Source organism: Symphalangus syndactylus, chromosome 14 (genome assembly GCF_028878055.3).
Source record: "Symphalangus syndactylus isolate Jambi chromosome 14, NHGRI_mSymSyn1-v2.1_pri, whole genome shotgun sequence".
NCBI lineage: Eukaryota > Metazoa > Chordata > Mammalia > Primates > Hylobatidae > Symphalangus > Symphalangus syndactylus.
This window is the reverse complement of record NC_072436.2, coordinates 70,974,856-71,002,665: the sequence shown is the minus strand read 5'-3', so window position 1 is coordinate 71,002,665 and position 27,810 is coordinate 70,974,856. Positions and strand designations below refer to the sequence as shown.

General features: G+C 44.5%; 1 protein-coding gene across 6 annotated transcripts in view; it reads right to left on the bottom strand.

The window, feature by feature from the left end:
* NFU1 (NFU1 iron-sulfur cluster scaffold) overlaps nucleotides 1-25,954 on the bottom strand; it is a 41,293-nt gene extending 15,339 nt beyond the window's left edge. Inside the window, exons 1-5 of one of the 6 annotated variants that reach the window (XM_055242008.2) lie at nucleotides 25,665-25,954; nucleotides 20,198-20,301; nucleotides 10,456-10,591; nucleotides 6,547-6,613; nucleotides 2,188-2,302 (exon numbers count right to left, since the gene is read on the bottom strand). In XM_055242008.2, the coding sequence (XP_055097983.1) occupies nucleotides 2,188-2,302; nucleotides 6,547-6,613; nucleotides 10,456-10,591; nucleotides 20,198-20,301; nucleotides 25,665-25,726 (484 nt within the window). In that variant the 5' untranslated portion in view covers nucleotides 25,727-25,954. Of the gene's footprint in view, nucleotides 1-2,187; nucleotides 2,303-6,546; nucleotides 6,614-10,455; nucleotides 10,592-20,197; nucleotides 20,303-25,507; nucleotides 25,529-25,635 lie in introns of those variants that run through there. The other 5 variants (XM_055242011.2, XM_055242009.2, XM_063617872.1 and 2 more) reach the window with 5 other exon arrangements.
* Between the last annotated feature and the right edge of the window lie 1,856 nt (nucleotides 25,955-27,810).

Genomic DNA, 27,810 nt, shown 5'->3' with positions numbered 1-27,810 from the left:
CCCAGCTCACTGCAACCTCTGCCTCCCAAGTTCAAGCAATTCTCCTGCCTCAGCCTCCCAAGTAGCTGGGACTACAGGCACGTGCCACCACGCCCAGCTGATTTTTGTATTTTTAGCAGAGATGAGGTTTTACCATGTTGGCTAGGATGGTCTCGATCTCTTAAGCTCGTGATCTGCCCACCTCGGCCTCCCAAAATGCTGGGATTACACGTGTGAGCCACTGTGCCAGGCCTCTACAAAAAAATTTTATTTATTTATTTTTTTGAGATGGAGTCTCGCCCTGTCTCCCAGGCTAGAGTGCAGTGGCATGATCTCGGCTCACTGCAACCTCCGCCTCCCGGATTCAAGCGATTCTTCTGCCCCAGCCTCCCGAGTAGCTGGGATTACAGGCATGTGCCACCACGCCCAGCTAATTTTTGTATTTTTAGTAGAGACGGGGTTTCACCATGTTGGTCAGGCTGGTCTCAAACTCTTGACCTCATGATCTGCCTGCCTCGGCCTCCCAAATTGCTGGGATTACAGGCGTGAGCCACCATGCCTGGCCAAAAAAATTTAAAAAATGAAAACATTAACCAGGCATGGTGGCAGGAGCCTATAATCCCAGCTACTTGGGAGACAGAGGCAAGAGGATTGCTTAAGCCTGGGAAGCTGAGGATGTAGTGAGCCATGATCACGCCACTGCACTCCAGCTTGGGTGACAGGGCAGGTCACTGTCTCAAAAAAAAAAAAAAAAAAAAGACACATGAGTCAATTTGTTTTTAAGTAGAAAAGATATAAATAGAAAATTTACTGAGAAGAAAAGTAAATGGCCAATAAACATATGAAACTCTTAACACTCAGTATTAATCAAGGAAATGCAATTAAAACAAGATACCGGCCAGGTGCAGTGGCTCATGCCTGTAATCCCAGCACTTTGGGAGGCTGAGGCAGATGAATCAGGAGTTCAAGACCAGACCGGCCAACATGGTGAAACCCTGTCTCTACTAAAAATAGAAAAATTAGTTGGGCATGGTGGCAGGCACCTGTAATCCCAGCTATTCAGGAGGCTGAGGCAGGATAATCGCTTGAACCCGGGAGGTGGAGGTTGTGGTGAGCTGAGATCGCGCCATTGCACTCCAGCCTGGGCAACAAGAGCGAAACTCCATCTCAAAAAAAAAAAGAAAAAAAAACAAGGTACCATTGTATACCCAACATACGGGTAAAAAAAAAAAAAAAAAAAGACACTAATGATGACAAAGATGTAAGAACGTTGAAATTCTTAAAATATACTGCTAATGTGTGCTTAATTAGATCAACTTATGATATAGCAATTCCACTTTTAGGAACATAATTTAAAGAAGCTCTCGGCCAGGCACGGTGGCTCACACCTGTAATCCCAAAACTTTGGAAGGCCAAGGCATGTGGATCCACTTGAGGTCAGGAGTTCAGGATCAGCCTGGCCAACATGGCAAAACCCCCTCTACTAAAAATACAAAAATTAGCTGGGTGTGGTGGTACACACCTGTAATCCCAGCTACTTGGGAGGCTGAGGCATGAGAAACACTTGAACCTGGGAGGTGGAGGTTGCAGTGAGCCGACATCGCGTCACTGCACTCCAACCGGGGTGACAGAGTGAGAGTCTGTCTCTAAAAAAAAAAAAAACAGATATTTAAAACTTAAAAACAAAAACGAATACTATATATTCCCTGCAGAGACTTACATGTATAGTATAAAACAAAACAAGTTTTCACACATCTCTGGAACTAGGAAGGGAAAAGGGATGGGGGTATAGTGGTTTTAGCAGTTTCTTTTTTTATTTACTTTATGCACTAGAATCTGACACTGTATGTTTAATATTTTATTTAAAATGAGTCTAAAGCAACTGTGGCAAAAGATAACATTTGTTTTGTTTTTCCCAAAAGCCCATTCTGTAGCTTAATTAACATTTGCTAGATATGAGTGGAGGGCAAATTGGTGAGCATGATATTTTCTGCATGTTTGAAAATTTTTATAATTGAAAATTTTGGTTTTATATAGTAATGCCAATTTATACACAAGTTTTCAAAATGATATATAAATTTGCAGAGCCAAATATATTAAATGGTAGAAATCTAGATTCCTATGACTTCTGAAATCAAGGTAAATGTGAAGAATAATAGAAAAGTCTAAAAAAAGGACAAATTTTAATTACTGAATACAACATGTTACCTGCTTCTCCTGAAGGTGTTTCCTCAGTAACTAGGGGTAAGCCAGATGCAAAGAAGTCCATGATTGTTGCATAAATATCTGGTTTCAGTAAATTCCAGTCTAATTCTTCATTTTCCTATAAACATTTAAAGGAAAATGCTATATTTCCAGGCAACGGCAAAGACCCATACAGAACACTACCTGATACCTCTTTTTTATTTTATTTTTTTTTTTTTGAGATGGAGTCTCACTCTGTTGCCCAGGCTGGATGAAGTACAGTGGCGTGATCTTGGCCCACTGCAACCTCCGCCTCTTGGGTTCAAGCGATTCTCCTGACTCAGCCTCCCAAGTAGCTGGGACTACCGGTGTGTGCCTTGAACATAAAGGAACAAATTAACTATATCTTATTCCTATAATGAAATACTATCCAGCACGTAAAATGAGTAAACTAGAACTATGTTTTTTGAAATGGATATATTTCAAAAATAGTATACTTAGTAAAAAAGGCAATTTGCAGTATAACACAAGATATTTAAGGTTGGGCACAGTGGTTCATGCCTGTAATCCCAGCATTTTGAGAGGTCGAAGCCTGACCTCGTGATCCACCCACCCCGGCCTCCCAAAGTGCTGGGATTACAGGCGTGAGCCACCGAGTCCGCCTTATACCTCTTAAGAATCTTTTCCTGGCCAGGTGTGGTAGTTCATGCTTAATCCCAACGTTTTGGGAAGCTGAGGCAAGAGGATTGCTTGAGTCCAGGAGTTCAAGACTAGCCTGGGCAACATAGCGAGACTTCATCTCTTTTTATATTTTTAAAAATAATAAAGGGAAAGGAAGAAAGAAAAAAGAGAGAGAAAAGAAGCAGAAAAAAGGAAAGGAGGAAGGAAGGCAAGCAGGCAGGCGAAGAGAAGAAGGGAAAAGGGAAAGGGAAAAGAAAAGAGACAAAAAGAAAAGAAAAGAAAAGAAAAGAGGAAAGGAAAAAAATATATTTTCCTATATACACACTATACCTATGCAATGGCAACCACTTCTGGAGAATATATATTAGCTCCACATCTTAAAGGGTCCTGTTTAAATGAATTTCAGAAGATAAAATCTTAAAGATCCCCCATTCATTAATTCATTCACTTATTATTATTAATTATTAATATAATTTATAATTAATAAAAATTAATATTTAATCAATAATTTAAATATTATTAACATATTATTAGTAATAATAATTAATATTATTATTAATTCATTCACTTTCATTGTTTTAATTTGATTTAAATGATTAAAAAACATTTTTCATGATGTGAAGACAAAATATTAAATGGATTTTCTGTCTTTAAAGAGGATGATAAAGAGATTCCCATTCTCTTAAAAAAAAATAGGATGTAATTGCTTGATCAAGTATACAGAACAGCCTACAACTATTCAAAAAATTTACTTACATATATTACTTAAAGGGTATGAAAGAAATTCGGCTGGGCATGGTGGCTCACACCTGTAATCCCAGCACTTTGGGAGGCCGAGGCAGGTGGATCACCTGAGGTCAGGAGTTTGAGACCAGCCTGGTCAACATGGTGAAAACCTTTCTCTACTAATAATACAAAAATTAGCCGGCATGGTTGCAGAGGCCTGTAATCCCAGCTACTTGGGAGGCTGAGGAAGGAGAATCGCTTGAACCTGGGAGGCAGAGGTTGCAGTGAGCCGAGATCGTGTCACTGCCCTCCAGCCTGGGCGACAGAGACCCCATCTCAAAAAAAAAAAAAAAAAAAAAGAAACAATATAGAGATAGTACATAAAAGGTGAGATAAATGGGGACTGCTAAGGTTATAAAAGTAAAACTAGTGAAATATCTTAGTGACTGGGAATGGAAACTAGTTCTAGGTAATAAATTATTTAGAAAACAAATCAGAGTGTTACCTCAGATCTTCAGTAAATAGGCTCTACTAAATAGGAAAATATTGGTAATAAAAAGAAGAAAAATATTCTAAAGTTGTCTGAAGAAGAAAAAAAGGGCAGCGTTAAGCTGCAAATATACATATATATTTAGGAAAAAATAACACAAATGATACATGAAGAAGTCTAATCATCAACTGGAAATCAGAAATAGAAACAGGCGATTGCTGAAGACATTCAGTAAAATATGATAGTCCATGATGAGAAAGGTTACTGAAAGGAAACAAAACAAATCCAGTATTCCGTCTATTAAATACCAATGTGGGCCAGGCATGGTGGCTCACACCTGTAATCCCAACATTTTGGGAGGCCGAGACAGAAGGATCGCATAAGCCCAGGAGTTTGAGACCAGCCTGGGCAGCATAGAAGGACACTGTCTCTACAATTAAAAAAAAAAAAAAAAGAAAAAAAGATTAGCTGAGCATAGTGGCATGCACCTGTAGTCCCAGCTAAGCAGGATCGCTTGAGCCTGGGAGTTAGTGGTTGCAGTGACCCATGATCGCACTACTGTATACCAGCCTGGGAAACAGAGCAAGATCCCATCTATATGTATGTGTAGATAGATAGATACACACACACATACATATATATGTATCAACATATACCCTAACTTGGGATATTATCTATTGGTTATGTCATTTCACTTAGGAAAAAATTGTAGAGCTAGGGCAATTTCAAATAGGGTAACTAAATAATGAAAGTAAGAGAGCTAAAAGATGACTTACTAAATCTAATCAAGAAAAATAGGAAAAAAAAAAACAACCAAAACCCTTTAAGATATAATCACATTTTTACCTATAAAAATTTTTATATAGCATAGGCTATACGTAAAAGAACTAAATAACTTTAAAAAACAAATATATAATTTCCCACTTATAAAATAACTAGTTGTAAAAATTAGATAACATATGTAAAGCACTAGGGCCATATCTGACATTGAATATGTTAAATAAATGTTCATCCCTTCTTCCCCTTAAAAAATACAGAAGAAAGAAAACTGAAGAATGGGGGGCTGGACGTGGTGGTTCACACCGTAATCCCAGCACTTTGGGAGGCCAAGGTGAGCAGATTGTTTGAGCTCAGAAATTTGAGAATAGCCTGGGCAACATGGCGAAACCCTATCTCTACAAAAAATACAAAAATTAGTTGGACGTAGTGGTATGCACGTATAGTCCCAGCTACTAGGGAGGCTGAGGTGAGATGACTGCTTAAGCTCAAGGCTGAGGCTGCAGTGAGCTGAGATCATGCCACTGCACTCTGACCTGGGTGTGGAGTGAGACTCTGTCTCTAAATAAATAGCCACAAGAGAATACTGGACTAGATGACTAGATTTAACATGTCACTAACCCATATGTCCACTTTTTTTTTTTTTTTGAGACACAGTCTCGCTCTGTCACCCAGGCTGGAGTGCAGTGGCCCGATCTCCGCTCACTGCAAACTCTGCCTCCCGGGTTCACGCCATTCTCCTGCTTCAGCCTCCCAAGTAGCTGGGGCTATAGGCACCCGCCAACACACCCGGCTAATTTTTTTTTGTATTTTTAGTAGAGACGGGGTTTCACCGTGTTAGCCAGGATGGTTTTGATCTCCTGACCTCATGATCTGCCCACCTCGGCCTCCCAAAGTGCTGGGATTACAGGCGTGAGCCACCGCACCCGGCCCCCAATATGTCCACTTTTAAGGACATAAAGAGCTCAGACTAATCCTTTCAATTTGCTTAAGGGGAGTTTAATAAATACTTTTGATTTTCACACACTATCAGGCAAGTGATTTAAGTTCCGTGGATATATGTCAATTAACAGATTTAAAAGGATACATAGTTCAAATTTAAATAGTTCATATCCCATTAATCTAGTAGACATCAAAAATGGAACAGCCCTTTCTAGCAGATACTGCCTTGACTGTTGAAAAACATAGCATACTTTGGCCAGGCGTGGTGGCTCACGCCTGTAATCCCAGCACTTTGGAGGCCGAGGCGGGTGGATCACCTGAGGTCAGGAGTTCTAGACCAGCCTGGCCAACATGGCGAAACCCTGTCTCTACTAAAAATATAAAAATTAGCCGGGCATGGTGGCAGGCGCCTGCAATCCCAGCTACTCAGGGTGGCGGGGAGCCGAGGCAGGAGAATCACTTGGACCTGGGAGGCAGAGGTGGCAGTAAGCCAAGATCGCACCATCGCACTCCAGCCTGGGAGACAAGAGTGAGACTTCATCTCAAAAAAAAAAAAAAAAAAGAAAGAAAGAAAAGAAAAAGAAAAACATAGCATATTTTGCTTGATTTTTGTGACATTTAGAGGGCAAGAGAGTAAGACCCTGTCTCAAAAATAAAATATAATAAAAATTAAAGAACAGAAAGAATGGAAATGTTGGAGAGAGGCGTTGGACTCAGAAAAAAATGAAGAGTATTTCGAGTCTTATTTTATATAATCCTATGTTTACCTTTGTGACAGTGATGAAATCTGGTCCAAAGAAGACACTTTTTACTCCTTCAATCCTAAATAACTGCCTGCAAAAAAAGAAAAAATAAGAGATATTAAAATGCTTGATTATGGAAAAGTTTAAGCATACACGAAAGTAGAGAAAAGTAAAAAATTCTCCACATATCCTTTGCAGCTTTAACAATTATCAACTCATGGCCAATTTTGTTTTATATTCCTACTCTACGATTTAGCAATCCCATTCCTAGTTATTTAGCCAAAAGAAATAAAAACTCATGCTCCACAACGACTTGTACATAAATCTTTATAGCAGCTTCATTTAAAATAGCCACACATACAGAAAAATATAGAAATGTCCATCACCTGGTGAATGAATAGACTGCTATAATATCAATCATTCATTCAACAAATATTTGATACCTCCTAAGTGCCAGGCACTGTACTAAGCACTAAACAGACTCTTTTTTTTTTTTTTCCTCTTTTGAGACAGCGTCATCCTCTGTCGCCCAGGCTGGAGTGCAGTGGTGAGATCTTGGCTCATTGCAACCTCCGCCTCCTGGGTTCAACTGATTTTCCTGCCTCAGCCTCCCAAGTAGCTGGGATTACAGGCGCCTGCCATCACACCCGGCTAATTTTGGTATTTTTAGTAGAGACAGGGTTTCACCACATTGGCCAGGCTGGTCTTGAACTCCTGACCTCAGGCAATCCGCCTGCCTCGGCCTCCCAAATTGCTGGGATTACAGGCATGAGCCACCACACCTGGCCTAAACAGACTATTTTCAAAAGACTAACTTGAAAAGAGATTTTGCCAACTGAACATCTGACAGAAATAATTTCTAACTAAACTATAACTGAATTAATTGGGGCTTTTTTACTTTTACTTTTTTAATACAAAATATGAACTCATTCTTGATGTAAATGTTTCAAACAATAAAATTTAAATGCCCCTTGACCACCCCTACCAAATCCTGTTATCAGTTTCGTGTGTATTCTTCCAGATCTTTTTGTCAGTGCATTTGTTGTTCTGTGGTTTTTGCTTTTATATACATAGTATCATACTGGACTCACAGTTCTGCAAGTTGCTTTCTTCACTTTTATGTCTCAGATGTCTTTCTATGACAGTAAATACATCCCTGCACATATCTTGGGCACATGTGCAAGTAACTTCTAGGGTAAGATTTTTAAAACCCAGTAGTGAGTTGTGGAATCATGTATGTAGTGACAAGGTTTTATTTAATAAAATAAAACAGAACAACAAAAAGAGATGAAGAAAGGAAATTTAAGAATCTATTATCTATTGTTAAGGGTGAAAAAAGAGTGAAAACTATCCCATCAAACATTTGTATCTCACGCATACACACACATAATGTAACACACTTTTTACTGTGACTTATATCAAAAAAGTACAAAAACAGCCTGTAATCCCAGTACTTTGGAAGCCAAGAAGGACAGAATACTTGAGCTCGGGAGTCTGAGACCAGCCTGGGCAACATGATGAGACCTAGTCTCTACAAAAAAATACCAAATTTAGCCAGGTGAGGTGGCATGTGCCTATAGTCCCAATTACTAGGGAGGCTGAGGCAGGAGAATAGCTTGAACCCAGAAGGTGGAGGTTGCAGTGAGCCAAGATCACGCCATCACACTCCAGCCTGGGCGAAAAAAGTGAAACCTTATCTCAAAAAATAAATAAAAAGTAAAAAATAAAATATGAAAAACAAACACTCTAAGGTATATTCTGATAAGTGGTATGTTTCAGTAAAGAGTACCTATTAATTGTAAATTTTAAAAACGATTCCAGAGCTTGGCAAATCCCTAGGTTCCTTAAATGAGACATATAAAATGGCTGTATGTATAGAAATAGTTATCTAAGCTCTGTTTTCCAAGTATCCCTGGCAATGAGATTGAGGCTTCAGTTCCCCAAAATTTCAGCTGATGCTGACTGACTCTAATATTCTTTATTATTAACTTCTCTAACTATCAGTTAAAAAGAGGTTCATCCCAACAATTTTATCATTTGTGCTTTTTTTTTTTTTTTTGAGACAGTCTCACTCTGTCGCCCAGGCTGGAATGCAGTGGCGCTATCTCGGCTCACTGCAAGCTCCGCCTCCCGGGTTCACACCATTCTCCTGCCTCAGCCTCCAGAGTAGCTGGGACTACATGCGCCCGCCACCACACCTTGCTAATTTTTTGTATTTTTGGTAGAGATGGGGTTTCACTGTGTTAGCCAGGATGGTCTCTATCTCCTGACCTCGTGATCCACCCGCCTCGGCCTCCTAAAGTGCTGGGATTACAGGCATGAGCCACCGCACCTGTTCTTTATCATCTCTAACATACAGTAGTCCACCCTTATCCTCAGGGGATCCATTCCAATGCCCCCAGTGGATCCCTGAAACTACACATAGTATTGAACCCTGCAAGTATTATGTTTTATTCCTATACATATATACCTATGATAAAGTTTAATTTATAAATTAGGCACAGTAAGAGATTAACAACTGATAATAAAATAGAACAATTACAACAATATGCCAACAATATGCCAGCATCACTACTTTAAGAGATGGCTTCTAAGTGACCAATGATGCAGCAAGGGCGGTGGGGGGGTTCAGCAGAGAGGAGGGTACAGGCAGACAGTGTATACGACATGGATACACTGGAAAAGGGATAATTTATGCCCTGGGGAGGACAGAGCAGGATTTCACCATGCTACTCAGAAAAGCAGCACAATTTAAAACTGATGAATTTTTATTTCTGGAATTTTCCATTTAATATTTTTAGACTATGGCTGATCTTGGGTAACTGAAACCAGGGAAAGTGAAACCACAGATAAGGTGGGACTACTGGTTTAAACATGCCTTTATCTGGTGAATTTTAAAACTGTCCCCACTGACTAGTTTTCATTTATAGTTCTGAATAGAGTATTTTAGAAATTATTCCATCTTGAAAGAACTACAAATTCAACTACCCTTATGAATAAAATAAGCAAGTTCTCACTATTCTTAAAAATCTGATTTTTTAAGATCTGAAATGGAAATTTACCATATTTATCAATTTGATGAATATTTTTTCTTAAGTAAAAATATAAGTTTTTATTTATTCATGCTATAGATCTCTCAAATATATCACTCTTCAGGAGAAAATTTTTTTAATATCAACTCTCATTTTTCTTTTCTTTTTTGAGACAGGGTCTCACTCTCTCGCCTAGGCTGGAATGCAGTGGCACAATCATGGCATCACAGCTCATAGTTTCCTTAACCTCCTGGGTTTAAGTGATCCTCCCACCTCAGCCTCCCTAGTAGCTGGGACTACAGACACATACCACCACACTTGGCTAATTTTTGTATTTTTTGTAGACAGGATTTCACCATGTTGCCCAGGCTGGTCTCCAACACCTGAGCTCAAGTGATCCCCACCTCCTCAGCCTCCTCAACATTTTTGGGTTTTTTTGAAACAGGGTCTCACTCTGTTGCCCAGGCTGGAGTGCAGTGGCACCACCATGCCTCACTGCAGCCTCAACCTCCCAGGCTCAAGTGATCCTCCCATCTCAGCCTTCTGAGTAGCTGAGACCAGAGGTATACATCATCACACCCAACTAAATGTGTGTGTGTGTGTGTGTGTGTGTGTGTGTGTGTGTGTTAGAGATGGAGTCTCTCTATGTTGCCTAGGCTGGTCTCAAACTCCTGGACTCAAGCAATCCTCCCACTTCAGCCTCCCTAAATGTTAGCATTACGGGTGTGGGCCACTGCAACAGGCCTTTTTTTTTTTAATCTGTCATCTGAAAAGAAATTATTCTCTACACTTAAAAAAAAATGCAGTGCACATAGAAATGCAATACTTAAATAAAGTTGTCTTAACCCCAAAGTCAGTTATTTATGTTTCTTGGTAAAAGCAAATGAAAACAGTAATATACCTAGCCAGAGGGGAGCGAAATGCTGCAGCTGGGGTGGGAAAATCCATGGTCCTTGTCTCAAGAACTGGTTTTCCTGGTATAAACTTTAAGCTGTTTGGATTTGGGGTATCTTGTGTTTGAATAAACATGTATCTCACTAAAAAAGAAAATGAAGAAAATGTTATTCTAGAAAAAACAGTTAACAAGTTTATGGACTATGAAGTGCTCATTTGCAGAGAATCAGAAGAAGTAAGAAAAACTGGGGAAAAACCCAAGGCTTTATTGCCCTGACAAAGCATTTATAAAGATAAGAAAGAAATATATCACCATATAGCCAGGCACGGTGACTCACACCTGTAATCTCAGCACTTAAGGAGGCTCAGGCGGGTGGATCACGAGGTCAGGAGTTCAAGACCAGCCTGGCCAAGATGGTGAAACCTCGTCTCTACTAAAAATACAAAAATTAGCCAGGCGTGGTGGCAGGTGCCTGTAATCCCAGCTACTTGGGAGACTGAGGCAGAGAATTGCTTGAACCTGGGAGGCGGAGGTTGCAGTGAGCTGAGATTGTACCACTGTACTCTAGCCTGGTGACAGAGTGAGACTCTGTCTCAAAAAAAAAAAAAAAATATATATATATATATATATATATATAAATATATTTAAGTGCATATAGTTTTCTACTAATACTCTGGTTTTTTTTTTTCGGTTTTTTTTTTTTTTTTTTGAGACAAGGTCTTGCTCTGTTGCCCAGGCTGGAGTGTAGTGGCACAATCACGGTTCACTATGACCTCAAATTCCAGGGCTCAAGCAATCCTCCTATTTAAGCCTCAAAAGTAGCTGGGACTACAGGCGTGCACCATCACACCTAGTTAATATTTGTATTTTTTTGCAGACAGGGTCTCACGCTATTGCCCAGACTGGTCCCAAATTCCTGGACTCAAATGATCCTCCCACCTCAGCCTTCCAAAGTGTTGGGATTAGAGCGTGAGCACTGTGCCCAGCCAATACTCTGATTATTTAAATAGTTGTGTTATGAAGCAGATTCCAGAAATAGTAAACACTTAAGTCTTATACATATTCATAATTCAGGTGTCCTATATATATTCTATTTGGTGACTTTGTACCAATGGCTATCATAATCATAGATCACTTATTGCTGACATTAATACAGTAAAATGCCACATTCTCTTCTTTCTAAAGTGCCACCATTATTTTAAAGACAATAAAGTTAGCAATTTATAATAGTAATAATAAATAGTTATTGTGTGCTTATTATATGCCAAATACAGGGTCAAAGGCTTTTTTTTTTTTTTTTTTTTTTTGAGGCGGAGTCTCGCTCTGTCACCCAGGCTGGAGTACAGTGGCGCCATCTTGGCTCACTACAAGCTCCGCCTCCCAGGTTCACGCCATTCTCCTGCCTCAGCCTCCCAAGTAACTGGGACTATAGGCACCCGCCACCACGCCCGGCTAATTTTTTCTCTATTTTTAGTAGAGACGGGGTTTCACCATGGTGGCCAGGATGGTTTTGATCTCCTGACCTCATGATCTGCCCGCCTCGGCCTCACAAAGTGCTGGGATTACAGGTGTGAGCCACCGCGCCCAGCCAAAGGCTTTTTTAAAAAAAATTTTGTGGAGGTGGAGTCTCCTAATGTTGCTCAGGCTGATCTCAAACTCCTGGCCTCAAGTGATCCTTCCACCTTTGGCCTCCCAAAGTAAAGTGCTGGGATTACAGGTGTAAGCCATCATGTCCAGCTCTGGGGCGAAGTGCTTTATTTATTTATTTTTAATTTTTTTTTTTTTTTTTGAGATGGAGTTTCGCGCTTTCCACCAGGCTAGAGTGAAGTGGCACAATCGTGGCTCACTGCAACCTCCACCCGCCAGGTTCAAGTGATTCTCCTGCCTCAGCCTCCTGAGTAGCTGGGATTACAGGCATGCACCACCATGCCCAGCTAATTTTTGTATTTTTAGTAGAGACAGGGTTTCACCATGTTGGCCCAGCTGGTCTCAAACTCCTGACCTCAGGTGACCCACCCACCTCAGCCTCCCAAAGTGGTGGGATTACAGGTGTAAGCCACTGTGCCCGGCCTAATTTTTTTTTTTTTTTTAACTGGGTTTCACCATGTTGGCCAGGCTGGTCTCAAACTCCTTGCCTCAAGTGATCCACCTACCTCAGCCTCCCAAAGTGTTGGGATTACAGGCATGAGCCACCGTGTCTGGCCCAAGTGCTTTAAATGTACTTATGCCTTTAACAACCCTGTAAAGAAGGAACTCTTATTCCCATTTTACAAATGAAGACATGGAGGCTTAGAGATATTAATTAAGTTGCCTAATGGTATAGTAAGTAACATAACAAAATACAACATAAGCAAGAATCTATGCAAATTACTTCCTGGAATATTTAAAAGACATCTTTTGTTTGTTTCGAGACAAGGACTCACATTGTACCCAAGCTAGAGTACAGTGGCACAATCTTGGCTCACTACAACCTCTGCTTTCTGGATTCAAGCAATTCTCATGCCTCAGCTTCCCAAGTGGCTGGAACTACAGGTGTGCACCACCACACTCAGCTAATTTTTGAATTTTTTGTAGAGATGGGGTTTCACCATGTTGGCCAGACTGGTCTTGAACTCCTGGCCTGAAGCGATCCACCCACCTCGGCCTCCCAAAGTGCTAGGATTAAAGGCGTGAGCCACTGTGCCTAGCCTAAAAGATATCTTTACAGACTCTTCTTTTATTGAGATTGAGTCTCGCTTTGTCGCCCAAGCTGGAGTGCAGTGGCATGATCTCGGCTCACTGCAACCTCTGCCTCCCGGGTTCAAGCAATTCTCCTGCCTCAGCCCCCTGAGTAGCTGAGATTACCAGCACGCACCACCATGCCCAGCTAATTTTTGTATTTTTAGTGGAGACGACGTGGGCAGATGACCTGAGGTCAGGAGTTCAGGACCAGCCTGGCCAACATGGTGAAACCCTGTCTCTACAGAGGTTTTGTAGAGGTAGGGGTATTTTTTTTTTTTTAATTAATTTTTGCATACAAAAACAATAAACATTTTCTAAAAATACATACAAACAAAAAGATGCGTATCAAACATATTAGGAAGGTTGCACATGGGAAGTCGGGGAATAGAAATGGGGGTGGGAGTTAAAATAAATGAGAGAGGGACTTTATATGGATCAGTGATAATAACTCAATCCTCTATTTGACAAAGAAGAGGGAGAAGGAAGAGGAAGAAAAAGAAAGTGGGATAAAGGATCAGAAAGGGAAGAAAATAGAAAAAATTAGAGTATGACTCCAGGGTAGACCTGTTTTGTTGTCACTGAGTTGGTTGGTTGGTTTGTCTGTTGTATTCTTCATGTTTCGCCAAGTTGGCCAGACTGGTCTCGAACTCCTAGCCCGAAGTGATCAACCCGCCTCGCCCCCCAGAGTGCCGGGACCACAGGCGTGAGCCACCACGTCCAGCCCCCACATTGCTTCTGGCCTCCGTGGTAGACCTCCCATACGGAGCGGCCAGGCAGAGGAGCTCCTCACTTCTACCCAGACACAGGGCGGCCGGGCAGAGGAGCTCCTCACCTCCCAGACGGAGCGGCCAGGCAGAGACGCTCCTCACTTCTTCCCAGACGATAGGTGGCCGGGCAGAGGCGCTCCTCACCTCCCAGACGATGGGTGGCCGGGCAGAGGCGCTCCTCACCTCCCAGACGATGGGTGGCCGGGCAGAGGCGCTCCTCACCTCCCAGACGATGGGTGGCCGGGCAGAGGCGCTCCCCACTTCTTCCCGGACGGGGCGGCCGGGCAGAGGCGCTCCCCACTTCCTCCCGGACGGGGCGGCCGGGCAGAGGCGCTCCCCACTTCTTCCCGGACGGGGCGGCCGGGCAGAGGCGCTCCCCACTTCTTCCCGGACGGGGCGGCCGGGCAGAGGCGCTCCCCACTTCTTCCCGGACGGGGCGGCCGGGCAGAGGCGCTCCCCACTTCTTCCCGGACGGGGCGGCCGGGCAGAGGCGCTGCTCACTTCCCAGACGATGGGTGGCCGGGCAGAGGCACTCCTCACTTCTCAGACGGGGCGGCCGGGCAGAGGCGCTCCTCACCTCCCAGACGGTGGGTGGCCGGGCAGAGGCGCTCCTCACCTCCCAGACGGTGGGTGGCCGGGCAGAGGCGCTCCTCACCTCCCAGACGGTGGGTGGCCGGGCAGAGGCGCTCCTCACCTCCCAGACGGTGGGTGGCCGGGCAGAGGCGCTCCTCACCTCCCAGACGGTGGGTGGCCGGGCAGAGGCGCTCCTCACCTCCCAGACGGTGGGTGGCCGGGCAGAGGCGCTCCTCACCTCCCAGACGGTGGGTGGCCGGGCAGAGGCGCTCCTCACTTCCCAGACGGTGGGTGGCCGGGCAGAGGCGCTCCTCACTTCCCAGACGGTGGGTGGCCGGGCAGAGGCGCTCCTCACTTCCCAGACGGGGCGGCCAGGCAGAGGCGCTCCTCACTTCTTCCCGGACGGGGCGCCCGGGCAGAGGCACTCCTCATTTCTTCCCGGACGGGGCGGCCGGGCAGAGGCGCTCCTCACTTCCCAGACGGGGTGGCCGGGCAGAGGCGCTCCTCACTTCTTCCCGGACGGGGCGGCCGGGCAGAGGCGCTCCTCACTTCCTCCCGGACGGGGCGGCCGGGCAGAGGCGCTCCTCACCTCCCAGACGATGGGTGGCCGGGCAGAGGCGCTCCTCACTTCCCAGACGGGGCGGCCGGGCAGAGGTGCTCCTCACTTCCCAGACGATGGGTGGCCGGGCAGAGGCGCTCCTCACTTCCCAGACGATGGGTGGCCGGGCAGAGGCGCTCCTCACTTCCCAGACGATGGGTGGCCGGGCAGAGGCGCTCCTCACTTCCCAGACGATGGGTGGCCGGGCAGAGGCGCGCCTCACTTCCCAGACGATGGGTGGCCGGGCAGAGGCGCTCCTCACTTCCCAGACGGTGGGTGGCCGGGCAGAGGCGCTCCTCACTTCCCAGACGGTGGGTGGCCGGGCAGAGGCGCTCCTCACTTCCCAGACGGGGCGGCCGGGCAGAGGCGCTCCTCACCTCCCAGACGGTGGGTGGCCGGGCAGAGGCGCTCCTCACTTCCCAGACGGTGGGTGGCCGGGCAGAGGCGCTCCTCACTTCCCAGACGGTGGGTGGCCGGGCAGAGGCGCTCCTCACTTCCCAGACGGGGCGGCCGGGCAGAGGCGCTCCCCACCTCCCAGATGGGGCGGCGGCCGGGCAGGGGCTGCAATCCCAGCACCCTGGCAGGCCAAGGCAGGCGGCTGGGGGGTGGAGGCTGCCGCGAGGCCAGACCACGCCACCGCACTCCAGCCTGGGCAACACCGAGCACTGGGTGAGCGAGACTCCGTCTGTAGTTCCAGTACCTCGGGAGGCTGAGGCGGGCAGAGCACTCGGCGTGAGGAGCTGGCGACCAGCATGGCCAAGATGGCGAACGCGTGCCTGCAGCGAAAGGAGAAAAGGCAGGCAGCGGTGGCGCGCACCGGCAGACCCAGGCAGTCCACGGCGCGGGCAGCAGGAAGCCGAGTAGATTGCAGCCTGGGCCAGAGAGGGAAAAGAGGAAAGAAAGAAAGAAAGAAGGAAAGAAAGAAAGGAAGGAAGGAAGGAAGGAAGGAAGGGAGGGAGGGAGGGAGGGAGGGAGGGAGGGAGGTAGGTAGGTAGGTAGGTAGGTAGGTAGGTAGGTGTATTTTGTAGAGGTATTTGTAAAAATACAAAAATTAGCCAAGCATGGTAGTGTGCTCCTATAATCCCAGCTACTTAGGAGGCTGAGGCAGGACAATCACTTGAACCTGGGAGGCGGAGGCTGCAGTGAACCGAGATTGCGCCATTACACTCCAGCCTGGGCAACAGAGCGAGACTCCGTCTCAAAAAAAAAAAAAAAAGAAAGAAAATGAACCTTCTGAGTAAAAAGAAATCCTCCATCTTACAGGATTATATTTAAATAGATTGACAATATTATATAACAATTAAAAATTTATTCAGTGCCTGGCCGGGCACAGTGGCTCATGCCTATAATCCCAGCACTTTGGGAGGCCAAGGCAGGCGGATCACCTGAGGTCAGGAGTTCGAGAACAGCCTGGTCAACATGGTAAAACCCTGTGTCTACTAAAAATACAAAAATTGGCCAGGCGTGGTGATGTGTGCCTGTAATCCCAGCTACCCAGAAGGCTGACGCAGGAGAATTGCTTGAACCCAGGAGGGGGAGGTTGCAGTGAGCCAAGATCCAGCCACCACGCACTCCAGCCTGTGAGACATAGTGAGACTCTGTCTCAAAAGAAAAAAAAACATTATTCAGTGCCTATCATGCGCTGAGCAGAGTGCTAAGCACGTTACATGTATTATATCATTTAATCCTTACATCCTTTCAGTGAGGTACTATTTTTATCTTATTTTATAATAAGGAGACTAAAGGTCACTCAGCTACTAAGTGACAGAGCCAGGATTCAAAGCTGGACAATTTTCTAGGTGCTGACTTTCTTAGCCACCGTACATATTGCTAATCCTTATCTAACATTGCCAAGCATAATAGGAAAATACATTTAAGATCAGTCTTCCTGTTCTAATTTTCACATCACCTATTTTAGGAGAGAGAATAGAATATCAAAAAGCAAGAGTTTTATTTTAAATTTGAAAGAGTTTAAATTTGGCAAAACATATGGTTGGTACAAAAATGCTTTTCTTAGTCATTACAGAAAAGGTTCTAATTTGACAACTGAGAGTCATTTTTGCACTTTGCCATGCAGTTCCAGCTAGCTGAAGTTAAACCATTTCATGGATAAAGAAAAAAATTGAAAGTGAACTCCCATACATTTTGTTTAAGTCCTTTTTCTAATTAGACAACCAGACAATTCCTAAAAAATGAAAAAATAGTACTTGATTTAAAATATGTATATTTTAAATGTCCAAGTACTTGATTTAAAATATGTATATTTCTAGTAAGACATTCTTCTGCATATCTGTGTTATAAGGGAATGATTTTTCAATGACACATTAAAGAAAGGGCTACCAACACGTTCTGTAAATAATCTTCTAACTCTGGCCCTGAACCAATCATTTCTTGCAGCTTGCATTAAAATTTATTGCTAACCAAAATCTGCACACAGTACTCTACCAATATTTGAAGAATTAAATCTGGCTTTGACTGGGTGCATCAGCTCACACCTATAATCCCAGCACTTTGGGAGGCCAAGTCAGGAGGATCACTTGAGGGCAGAAGTTCCAGACCAGCCTGGGCAACAGAGATCCTGTCTCCACAAAAAAATACAAAAATTGGTCAGTTGTGGTGGCATGTGCCTGTAATCCCAGCTATATAGGAGGCTGAGGCAAGAGGACTGCTTGAGCCCAGGCAGTAGAGGATGCAGTCAGCAAAGACAAAAAAAAAAATTCTGACTTTATTCTAGTCAATCAATTTGAGGAAAACTACACCTGCAGAAAGCAAAATTTTTAGAAATCCTTGAGGGTAAAAACTACAAATGCAAAATAAAAAGTCACTTAAGAGCATATACTCTATACTGCCTAAGTAGAAAGTATGAAAATGAATGACATCATCACAGAACTTTTTACTTTTGACAATAAATAAAGCTATTACTAAAAAACTAATTGAGGCTGGGCCCGGTGGCTCACGCCTATAATCCCAGGACTTTGGGAGGCTGAGCCAGGCAGGTTACTTGAGCTCTGGAGTTCAAGACCAGCCTAGGTAACATAGTGAAACCTCGTCTCTACAAAAAATACGAAAATTAGCTGGGTGTGTTGGTACACACCTGTAGTACCAGCAACTTGGGAGACTGAGGTGGGAGGATGGCTGGAGCCCAGGAGGCGGAGGTTACAGTGAGCCAAGATCACACCACTGCACTTCAGCCTGGGCAACATAGTGAGACCTTGCCTCAAAAACAAAAGAAACACCTAATTTGAATAGGTATTTAACAAAATCATTACAATTATAATCTCAATTGGGTTTAATTTGGTATCTCAAAAATGACTCCCAGGTCCATCATCCAGAAAGATGCTCATGAAAATGTCATGAGAGTTACAACAGGAAACAGGACAGAATGATAAAAAATATCTCTTCCTTTTTTTTTTTTGAGGCAGTGTCTCACTCTGCTGCACAGGCTGAAGTGCAGTGGCATGATTACAGCTCACTGCAGCCTCGACCTCCTAGGCTCAAGTCATTCTCCCACCTCAGCCTCCTGAGTAGCTGGGACTACAAGGGTGCACCACCAAGTCCAGATAACTTTTGTATTTTTTTATAAAGACAGGGTTTGACCATGTTGCTGAGGCTGGTCTCAAACTTCTTGGGCTCAAGGGATCTGCCCACCTCAGCCTCTCAAAGTGTTGGGATTACAGGCATGAGCCACCATGCCAGCCTATTTCTTCCTATTATGCTTGGTACTAATAGGTACCTAAGGAGGTAGATGTAAACTCCCCCAAAATACAGATTAGTGGTGCTTAAAGTCAGTATCAATGACTAAAATTAATGGGTTTCCTATTTGAAAAGCCTATATGAACACATATTTCAGTCCTACAAAGTTTAAAAGTCCAATTAAAGTGGTTTAATCAGCTGAGTTACTCAGTATTTACAATATTTATATCTAAACTATTCTGTGATTCAAGCAGTCAGGCAAGCCTGCAGGAAAGTGTTCCTCTTCTGGCCCCTAGCTACAGAAGGGGTAAGGTCTACCCAGATTTAATTCATGCCCTTAGCCAGAATCAGCCAGAGTATGCCCACAGGAATGTGTTCAAGCTAGCAATGGAAAGGAGAGGCTGAATTTATATGCTTACAGCTCCATAACACATATAGGTATACATTTACATACATACACACATGCAGACACACATACCCTCTCCCCTTAAACTTCTCTAACTCTACATTACAGTCATCACACTTCAAATTATTTTAAATCATATCTATTTCCCAAATTAAAGAAAATCAAAGTATATATCTTGTTAACAATCAAGATTATTAACAAAACCATAGTAATTAATTTTGACAAAAAAGTTTTTCTTTTTTTTGAATGAATGTAGTTTTTTACTACATTCAAAATCCTGTGTTCTAAGGTCTGGATGAAAGCCAGAAATTTACTAATTTTAAGGGTATTCTTATCCAAAAAAAGGAAAGCAGCAGCTTTAAATACATAGAATTCTTTGAAACACAATCCCCATTTGAAACTTCTTTTTGAGAAAGGGTCCCACTCTGTCACCCAGGCTGGAGCACAGTGGTGTGATCACAGCTCATTGCAAGCTTGAACTCCTGGGCTAAAGGGATTCTCCCACCTCAGCCTCCCAAGCAGTTGGGACTACAGGTGTGCACCACCATGCCCAGCTAATTTTTTGTACTTTTTTGTAGAGACAGGGTTTTGCTGTGTTGCCCAGGCTGGTCTCAAACTCCTGGGCTCAAGCGATCAACCTGCCTCAGCCTCTCAAAGCACTGGGATTACAGGCATGAGCCACTACACCCAGTCAGATTTTAACTTCTATAATATTTTCATTTTGGAAATCATTTATTGAGCAACTCTTGTGTTGCAGGGGATGTGTTATACAAAATACTGAGATTTCACAGATCTATTGGACAATGTCCTTGCAAATACATTTTCTACTTAGAAGCCTATAAGAAAAATATAGCTTTTTTTTTCCTATATTCTTTCCATAGGCTTCTAAATAGGAAATATACAGATTCTCATCTTTTATGATCCACAAAATCCTAGCACACTTCCTGTAGTTTCTGAAACACAACTGCTATAAAAGAGGTGAAATTTTACCTGGGTTATAAAAGGCTGCAGGTAGTGGGAAAAGTGGTCTTTGTACAAACTGATGCAGAGGCTGTTTCTTAATGGTGTATGGATTCTTCAACATATGACAGAACCTACGTTTAAAAGCACAAAATGAATGACATTTTAAGAGCTCTAATCTTTCAAAGTTGGTTTCTACTTCTCATGTGTAAAAAAGACCTATGTAAAATTTAAACATAACCAGCAATAGAAATAATTAGAGAACAGACTTTTCATCTTCCATCTACATTATTTCCACTTACTTAGGCAAGCAATACCTACAAACAATTCAAAATCAGGTAGAGCTCAAATGGAAATTCCTACCCTTGATAACTGGGTGTGCACAGGATAATATAACATCCAGGTATAAGAAACAGAATTGGGCTGGGCGAGGTGGCTCACGCCTGTAATCCCAGCATTTTGGGAGGCCGAGGCAGGTGGATCACCTGAGGTTGGGAGTTCAAGACCAGCCCGACCAACATGGAGAAACCCCATCTCTACTAAAAATACAAAATTAGCCGGGCATGGTGGCACATGCCTGTAATCCCAGCTACTCAGGAGGCTGAGGCAAGAGAATCACTTCAACCTGGGAGGCGGAGGTTGCAGTGAGCCAACATCATGCCATTGCACTCCAGCCTGGGCAACAAGAGTGAAACTCTGTCTCAAAAAAAAAAAGAAACAGAATTGTGTCTACATTAGTAATTTATAACCCATAGTCCCAGACTCTTGGTTATGCATGAAGGAAGCAAATGACTATTAAGCTTTTTTATTTTTTAAAAAAATTTAGAATTAGGCAATAGAGTCACATGGTTCAAAATTGATAAGGGAAAAAAGCATATATAGTGAAAGCCTCCCTCCTTTCCTGTCCCTTACCACGTTTCCCTCTCTCAAGATAACCTATATTACCTGTTTTGAAAAGTATTTCAATACTTCAAAAAATCTAAAAGAAAGTATACTATTGGGCCAGGGGTGGTGGCTCACGCCTGTAATGCCAGCACTTTGGGAGGCCAAGGCAGATGGATCTCCTGAGGTCAGGAGTTCGAGACCAGCCTGGCCAACATGGTGATACCCCATCTCTACTAAAAATACAAAAAATAGCTGGGAGTGGTGGTGGGCGCCTGTAATCCCAGCTACTCGGGAGGCTGAGGCAGAGGAATCGCTTGAACCCAGGAGGCGGAGGTTGCAGTGAGCCGAGATTGCACCCCTGCACTCCAGCCTGGCCCAAAGAGCAAGACTCCATCTCCAAAAAAAAAAAAAAAAAAAAAAGTATAGTCTTGTCCTTTTTGTTTTTGAGATGGAGTCTCACTGTTGTTGGCCCAGGCTGGAGTGCAATGGCACAATCTCAGCTCACTGCAACCTCCGTCTCCCAGGTTCCAGCAATTCTGCTGCCTCAGCCTCCCGAGTAGCTGAGATTACAGGTGCCCGCCACCGTGCCTGGCTAATTTTTGTACTTTTTAGTAGAGACGGGGTTTCACCATGTTGGCCAGGATGGTCTCAAACTCTTGACCTCAGGTGATCCTCCCGTATCAGCCTCCCAAAGTGCTGAGATTACAGGCGTGAGACAGCACGCCTGGCCCGTCCTTTTTTTTGAGACTGAGTCTCACTTTGTCGCCCAGGCTGGAGTGCAGTGATGCGATCCCAGCTTACTGTAACCTCCACCTCCTGGGTTCAAGCGATTCTCTTGCCTCAGCCTCCCTAGTAGCTGGGATTACAGGTGTACACCATCACACCCGGCTAATTTTTATATTTTTAGTAGAGACAGGGTTTCACCATGTTGTCCAGGCTGATCTCGAACTCCTGACCTCAAGTGATCCACCCGCCTTGGCCTCCCAAAATGCTGAGATTACACAGCCAACGATCTTGATCATGCTTTTCGTGTTTTGGTTTGAGACAGGGTCTTGTTCTGTCACCCATGCTACAGTACAATGGTGTGATCAGGGCTCACTGCAGCCTCAACATCCTAGGCTCAAGTGATTCTCCTACCTCAGCCTCCCAAGTAGGTGACACTACAGGTGTATGCCACCATGCCCAGCTAGTTTTTTTTTTTACTTCTGGTAGAGATGGATTATCACTATGTTGCTCAGGCTGATCTCCAGCTCCTGGCTCAGGTAATCCACCCACTTTGGCCTCCCAAAGTGCTGGGATTACAGGCCACCGTGCCCTGCCTTTTATATGCTTTTTGGATGGAAACATATTAACCCAGTGTTGTAACTTCACTTCATTTTTTTTTTTTTCTTTTTTTTTTGTGAGATGGAGTCTTGCTCTGTCACCCAAGATGAAGTGCAGTGGTGCGATCTTGGCTCACTGAAACCTCCGCCTCCTGGGTTCAAGCAATTCTCTGCCTCAGCCTCCCAAGTAGTTGGGATTACAGGTGCCCACCACCATGCCCGGCTAATTTTTGTATTTTTAGTAGAGACAGGATTCACCACCTTGGCCAGGCTGGTCTTGAACTCCTGACCTCGTGATCCACCTGCCTTGGCCTCCCAAAGTGCTGGGATTACAGGCGTGAGCCACCGTGCCAGGCCTCTAACTTTACTTCACTCTCATAGAGAAAACTTAATTGGCTATTTTTGATGGCTTTGACAAACTGAAAACAAAGGAAGAAAATGAAAGCAAATATTACTGGAAAAGGAAGTAAAAGGAGACTTTAATAGTGAAAATTCTTAAAATCCCAATGCGATTTACTTTAAAATCTGGTTTACTTGAAAATATCATCGCTATCCATTACAACTGGCACTTCATAGGAGCCATGGAAAAATTTTAAGCACAGGAGTCATTTATAATTGCCACTGGGTTCACTTTGCCCACTGTCCAGATACTAATTCATCAAGACAGGGGATTTGCAATAAAGAGTTTAATTCACACGGAGCCAGCTGGAAGGGAGAGTGGAGTTTTAGTACTCAGTCTCTCTGGATCTGAGGCTAGGGGTTTTCAAGGATAGATTGGCAGGCCAGGGAACGGGTGTTGATGATTGGTTGGGGATGCAATCACAGGCGTGTGGAAAATGATCCTCCTGAGTGCTCAGCTCGTTTGTGGGCAGGGCCACAGGACCAGTCAGAAATGCAAAAACCTGAAAAGGCTAATCTTAGGTTCTACAAGAGTGATGTTTTCTGCAGGAGTAATTGGGGAAGTTGCAACTCTTAGGACCGCCAGAATAATGGCTGGTAATCATTTACATCTACACCTTAGCAGAATTCAGGCTCCTCTCATCCTCCAAACCTGGTGGTCTTTCATTAGCTTTATAAAGATGGTTTAATTTTGGGAAAGGGCTATTATCATTTAAACTATAAACTAAACGTCTCCCAAAGTTAGCTTGGCCCAAGCCCGGGAATGGGCATCTAGAGGCTAAAGGCAAAATGGTGGTCGGTTAGAACGGTCTTTCACTGTCATAATTTTCTGTTAAAATTTTTTGCAAAGGCAAAAATTGTTTGTGATCAAACACAAGATCACATTTATCTAATTATTTTCTGCTTAAAACAGGCAAGAAGCAACAGGGGCTGCCACATTTTTTTCTCTCTCTCACAAAACTGGAATTCTTGTGGAAAAGAATGAGTGGGCACCAATTAAGTATTAACAGAATACAGATGAACTGTTTCCTACCTTCGGTAATCTTTATATGCCATTGATAAGCAAAAGACTACTGGGATACTGTGGGACTGTAACCCATAGAGTTTCTTAGATGTTATTGGAGAGATAAAACGATCGGCACTGAGGATTCAAGAGAACAATGGAATCAACACTGAATGGGAATCAAATAATATGTGAAGTCCTGACTGCCACTCCCCACACTAGCTCCAGTGTTGATCACAGTAAGAGCTGTCACCACTTTATTTATTTTGAGATGGAAATAATCTCGTTTTTCTCACTCTGTCACCCGGGCTGAAGTAAAGTGGCGTGATCTGGCTCACTGCAACCTCCACCTCCCTGGTTCAAGCAATTCCCCTGCCTCAGCCTCCTGAGTAGCTGGGATTACAGACACACACCACCACGCCCGGCTTTTTTTTTTTTTTTTTTTTTTTTGTATTTTTAGTTTCACCATGTTGGCCACACTGGTCTTGAACTCCTGACCTCAGCCAATCCGCCCAGCTTGGCCTCCCAAAGTGCTGGGATTACAGGCGTGAGCCACCACGCCCGGCACAGCACTTTAAATTATATGAATCTATTACAGCACTCATGACTGTCATTATTTGTTAATATATTTTTCTTGCTAGACTGCATACTCATCAAGGGGAGAAACTATCTTCATTTCTAGCTGCTAGCACAATGGCCTCAGTTCATCTCTAGAATGAGGTTAGTTTCGCAGCTACTTCATAAATAATCCAGCGAATCCATGTAAAGTGCTTAAACCAGTGCCAGGCCATGCAGTAAGTGCTCAATAAATGGCAGCTGCTACCATTATTTAATTGGTGCCCAATAATTACTAATTGAGTGAAGTTCAAGCTTTGGGGTAAAAATGCCTTTTTCTATAACTCAGTATCTAAATCTGTGAATACTCTGGAATTTGGAAATAGACTAGAAGAATAATATTCTTGTCCCTTCAGCCCAGGGAAAAGGCAGCAGAATGAATAAAGAGGAAGCACATTCCAACATACAGGTTTAAAGTCTTGTTTTTAAAGTAAGAATGGATTACATTATTCAAGGAAGACATCTACTCAAACACAGGAGGTAACTAACAAAAAATTCTACCAACTTAAATCTTTTTAGGATATACATTTAAACTTCAAGAGAAACATTAACACTAAAATTTCTAATACTCAAAAGGGCAAACTCTCCGTAGGCCATTTTCTCCAGACGTAAAATTAAGGTACACCTACATAAATGTCCTCTTAGCAATGTTCACAGAAGTCTTTGAAAGGTGAAACTCAAAGGTATGGCTCAGGGAAGGGGGAAAAACAAGGAAACACAGTGGGCTTAATGGTGGTGGGTGCAAGGAATCTAGGGGTCTGGATTCTAGTCGGAATTCCATCACTTAGAAACTGTGTGACCTTGGACATGTCACCTCCTCTTTCAGGGCCTTACTGGGAAAATGAGGAAACGAGACAAGGTATTTTCTTCCCTTCTGTGTGACATTCTGATTCTGTGTTTAGAAGAGGAGGGAATGCACCTGGTAGAGGGCTTGGGGGCGGGAGAGGCACACGATTTTTTAAAACAGCTCCTCCGTTCTGGCTCTACAGCCAGTCTCTACAAGCTTCCGTACCGCAGAGACTCAAGCACTGGGTCTCTGAGCCTGAGACGAAGCTCCAGAGAGTCCGTCCGATTAGGCCACAGAAGCGCTGAGCTCCCGCACCGACAGCCACACACCTCAGGGCTCACCCCCAACTGCGGCGACAGGGCAGACCCGCCGGCTCCATCAGATGCACCACCCACCCGCCTCGAGAAAGGGTCTGCAAAGGCGGCTACCGCTCCGCTGGCTAAGCCCAGGGGCACACCTATTCGGAGCTCCAGGCTCGTCACCTACCGCCTGCGCAGCCCGGCGGCAACAGCCGCAGCTCCCCAGCCCCGCCTGGCCGTCGCCGCCATCTTAGTCCGGAATGCCCAGGGGTCTCCCCGACAGAACCACGAAAGATCTGCGCAGCCGCAGGCTGGCCGGTAGCTGGGCGGGCACGGGGAAGAGCCCACCCTACTGGCTGCAGGCGGCCCTGCTGCGGATAAGTGCGGTGGCCTACGCTCCGAGGTTTGCAGACTACTGCGTCACCCTGACCAAGAGAGGCCGGGAAACGTTTGGTGTTTGCGCCGGCGCCTGGTTAATTCACGCAGCACTCTGAACGCATGCGTATTTCCGTACTTTGCTTTCCCTGTTGGCTGGGTTTTTAGCTGGTGCTGGTGCTGCGGTTGCGAATGCTGTTTCCCGTCCCTAAACTTGACCCATTCCCTCCTGTAGGACCCTACTCAGCCTCCAGGCCCAGCTTAGTGAGTGCCCCCAAAGACTCCCTGGAGCATTCCTTCCAAGAGGTTCTCGCATTTCTCCTGCCCTTTTCCCACGGGTCTGATGTGGAACTGTGTCTAACCCTTCCTCATAGCTGTGCTTGTCGGCTGCCTCTTGGTCATCTTGGACCAACCCGCACAGAGGACGTACCTGGTACAGTGCCGCCCTTCTCTGGATTAACATGAGAGTTGACTAGTTTCCAGGGCAGAGTGCCAAAGCCCATTACCTATTCTTCCAGAACCTTCCTGGAGTATTCAGTTTTCTCTAGGACAGCGGTTCTCAAAGTGCAGACTAGGGGCCAAAAAACAGCAGAACACGTTAGAAAGGCACGTTAGAACATGTTAGAAATCCTGGGCCCCACTTTATACTTATTGAGGGACAATCTCTATAGATGGGGACTAGAAATCTTTTTGTTGTTGTTGTTTTTTCTTTTTCTGGAGACAGGGTCTATCTCTGTTGCCCAGGCTGGAGAGCAGGAGTGCAATCATAGCTCACCAAAACCAACTCCTGGGCTCAAGTGATTCATCCTCCAGCCTCAGCCTCCCAAAGCACTGGGATTACAGGTGTGAGCCACCATGCCTGGCTATTTTTAGTAGCAGTGGTAGTAGTAGTATTTTTGTAGAGAAGAGGTCTCCCTATGTTGCCTGGGCTGCTCTTGAACTCTGCTGGCCTCAAGTGATCCCTCTCGCCTGGGCCTCCAAAAGCTCTTAGGTTACCTCTCCCTGCCTAGTAGTGTTATAACAAACCCTTCCCGGGATTCTGATGCCAGCTAAAATTTGAAAATCACTGTTCTGCAAGACAGAGGACTGGTTTCCAGAATGGAAACAGCACACCTGTTGTTGGACAGATTGAGGCCACACCCAAGACAACCCTAGTAATTTCTATGGCCCACAGACACATCTAAGAGGGTGGGTGGGTTTCAGGCCTGCAGCTCGCCCAGGCCTGGACAGTGCCTCCTACCAGTTTGGTTCACTTCCCAATGCTGCATACTTGCTTTTAACCACTAGTGGTCTTCCCCCATCTAACCCTCTGCCCTGCCCCCCCCCACACACACACCCATTCTAGACCACAAGGCAGTCCAAGGCTCTCTTTTTGACCCTCAATCAAAAATAAAATGTGGCTCTTCCACCTTGGAACAATCGTTCTTCTCAGACTTCAATTTTTCCCTCTCTTATGGATTCCTTATCATAAGAAAAATCCTGCCTTGCCCCAAATCCTCTTCCACTCTCTTTTCTTCCCTTCAGAACCAAGTAGCTTAAAAAATTTGTCTGCACTCTTAGTCTCTAGTTTTTCACTTCCCACTCCTCAAACCCCTGAAACGAGGCTTCTGTGTCCCACCATTCCTAGGGCCTGCTCTAGTCAAACCACCCACAGCCTCTGTGCTACTGTGTCCGGAATTGGTGGGTTCTTGGTCTCGCTGACTTCAAGAATGAAGCCACGGACCCTTGTGGTGGTACAGTTCTTAAAGATGATATGTCCGGAGTTTGTTCCTTCAGATGTTCAGATGTGTCCAGAGTTTGTTTCTTCTCGTGGATTCGTGGTCTCGCTGACTTCAGGAGTGAAGCTGCAGACCTTTGCGGTGAGTATTACAGTTCATAAAGGCGGCACGGACCCAAAGAGTGAGCAGCATCAAGATTTATTGCAAAGAGCAAAAGAGCAAAGCTTTCACAACGTGGAA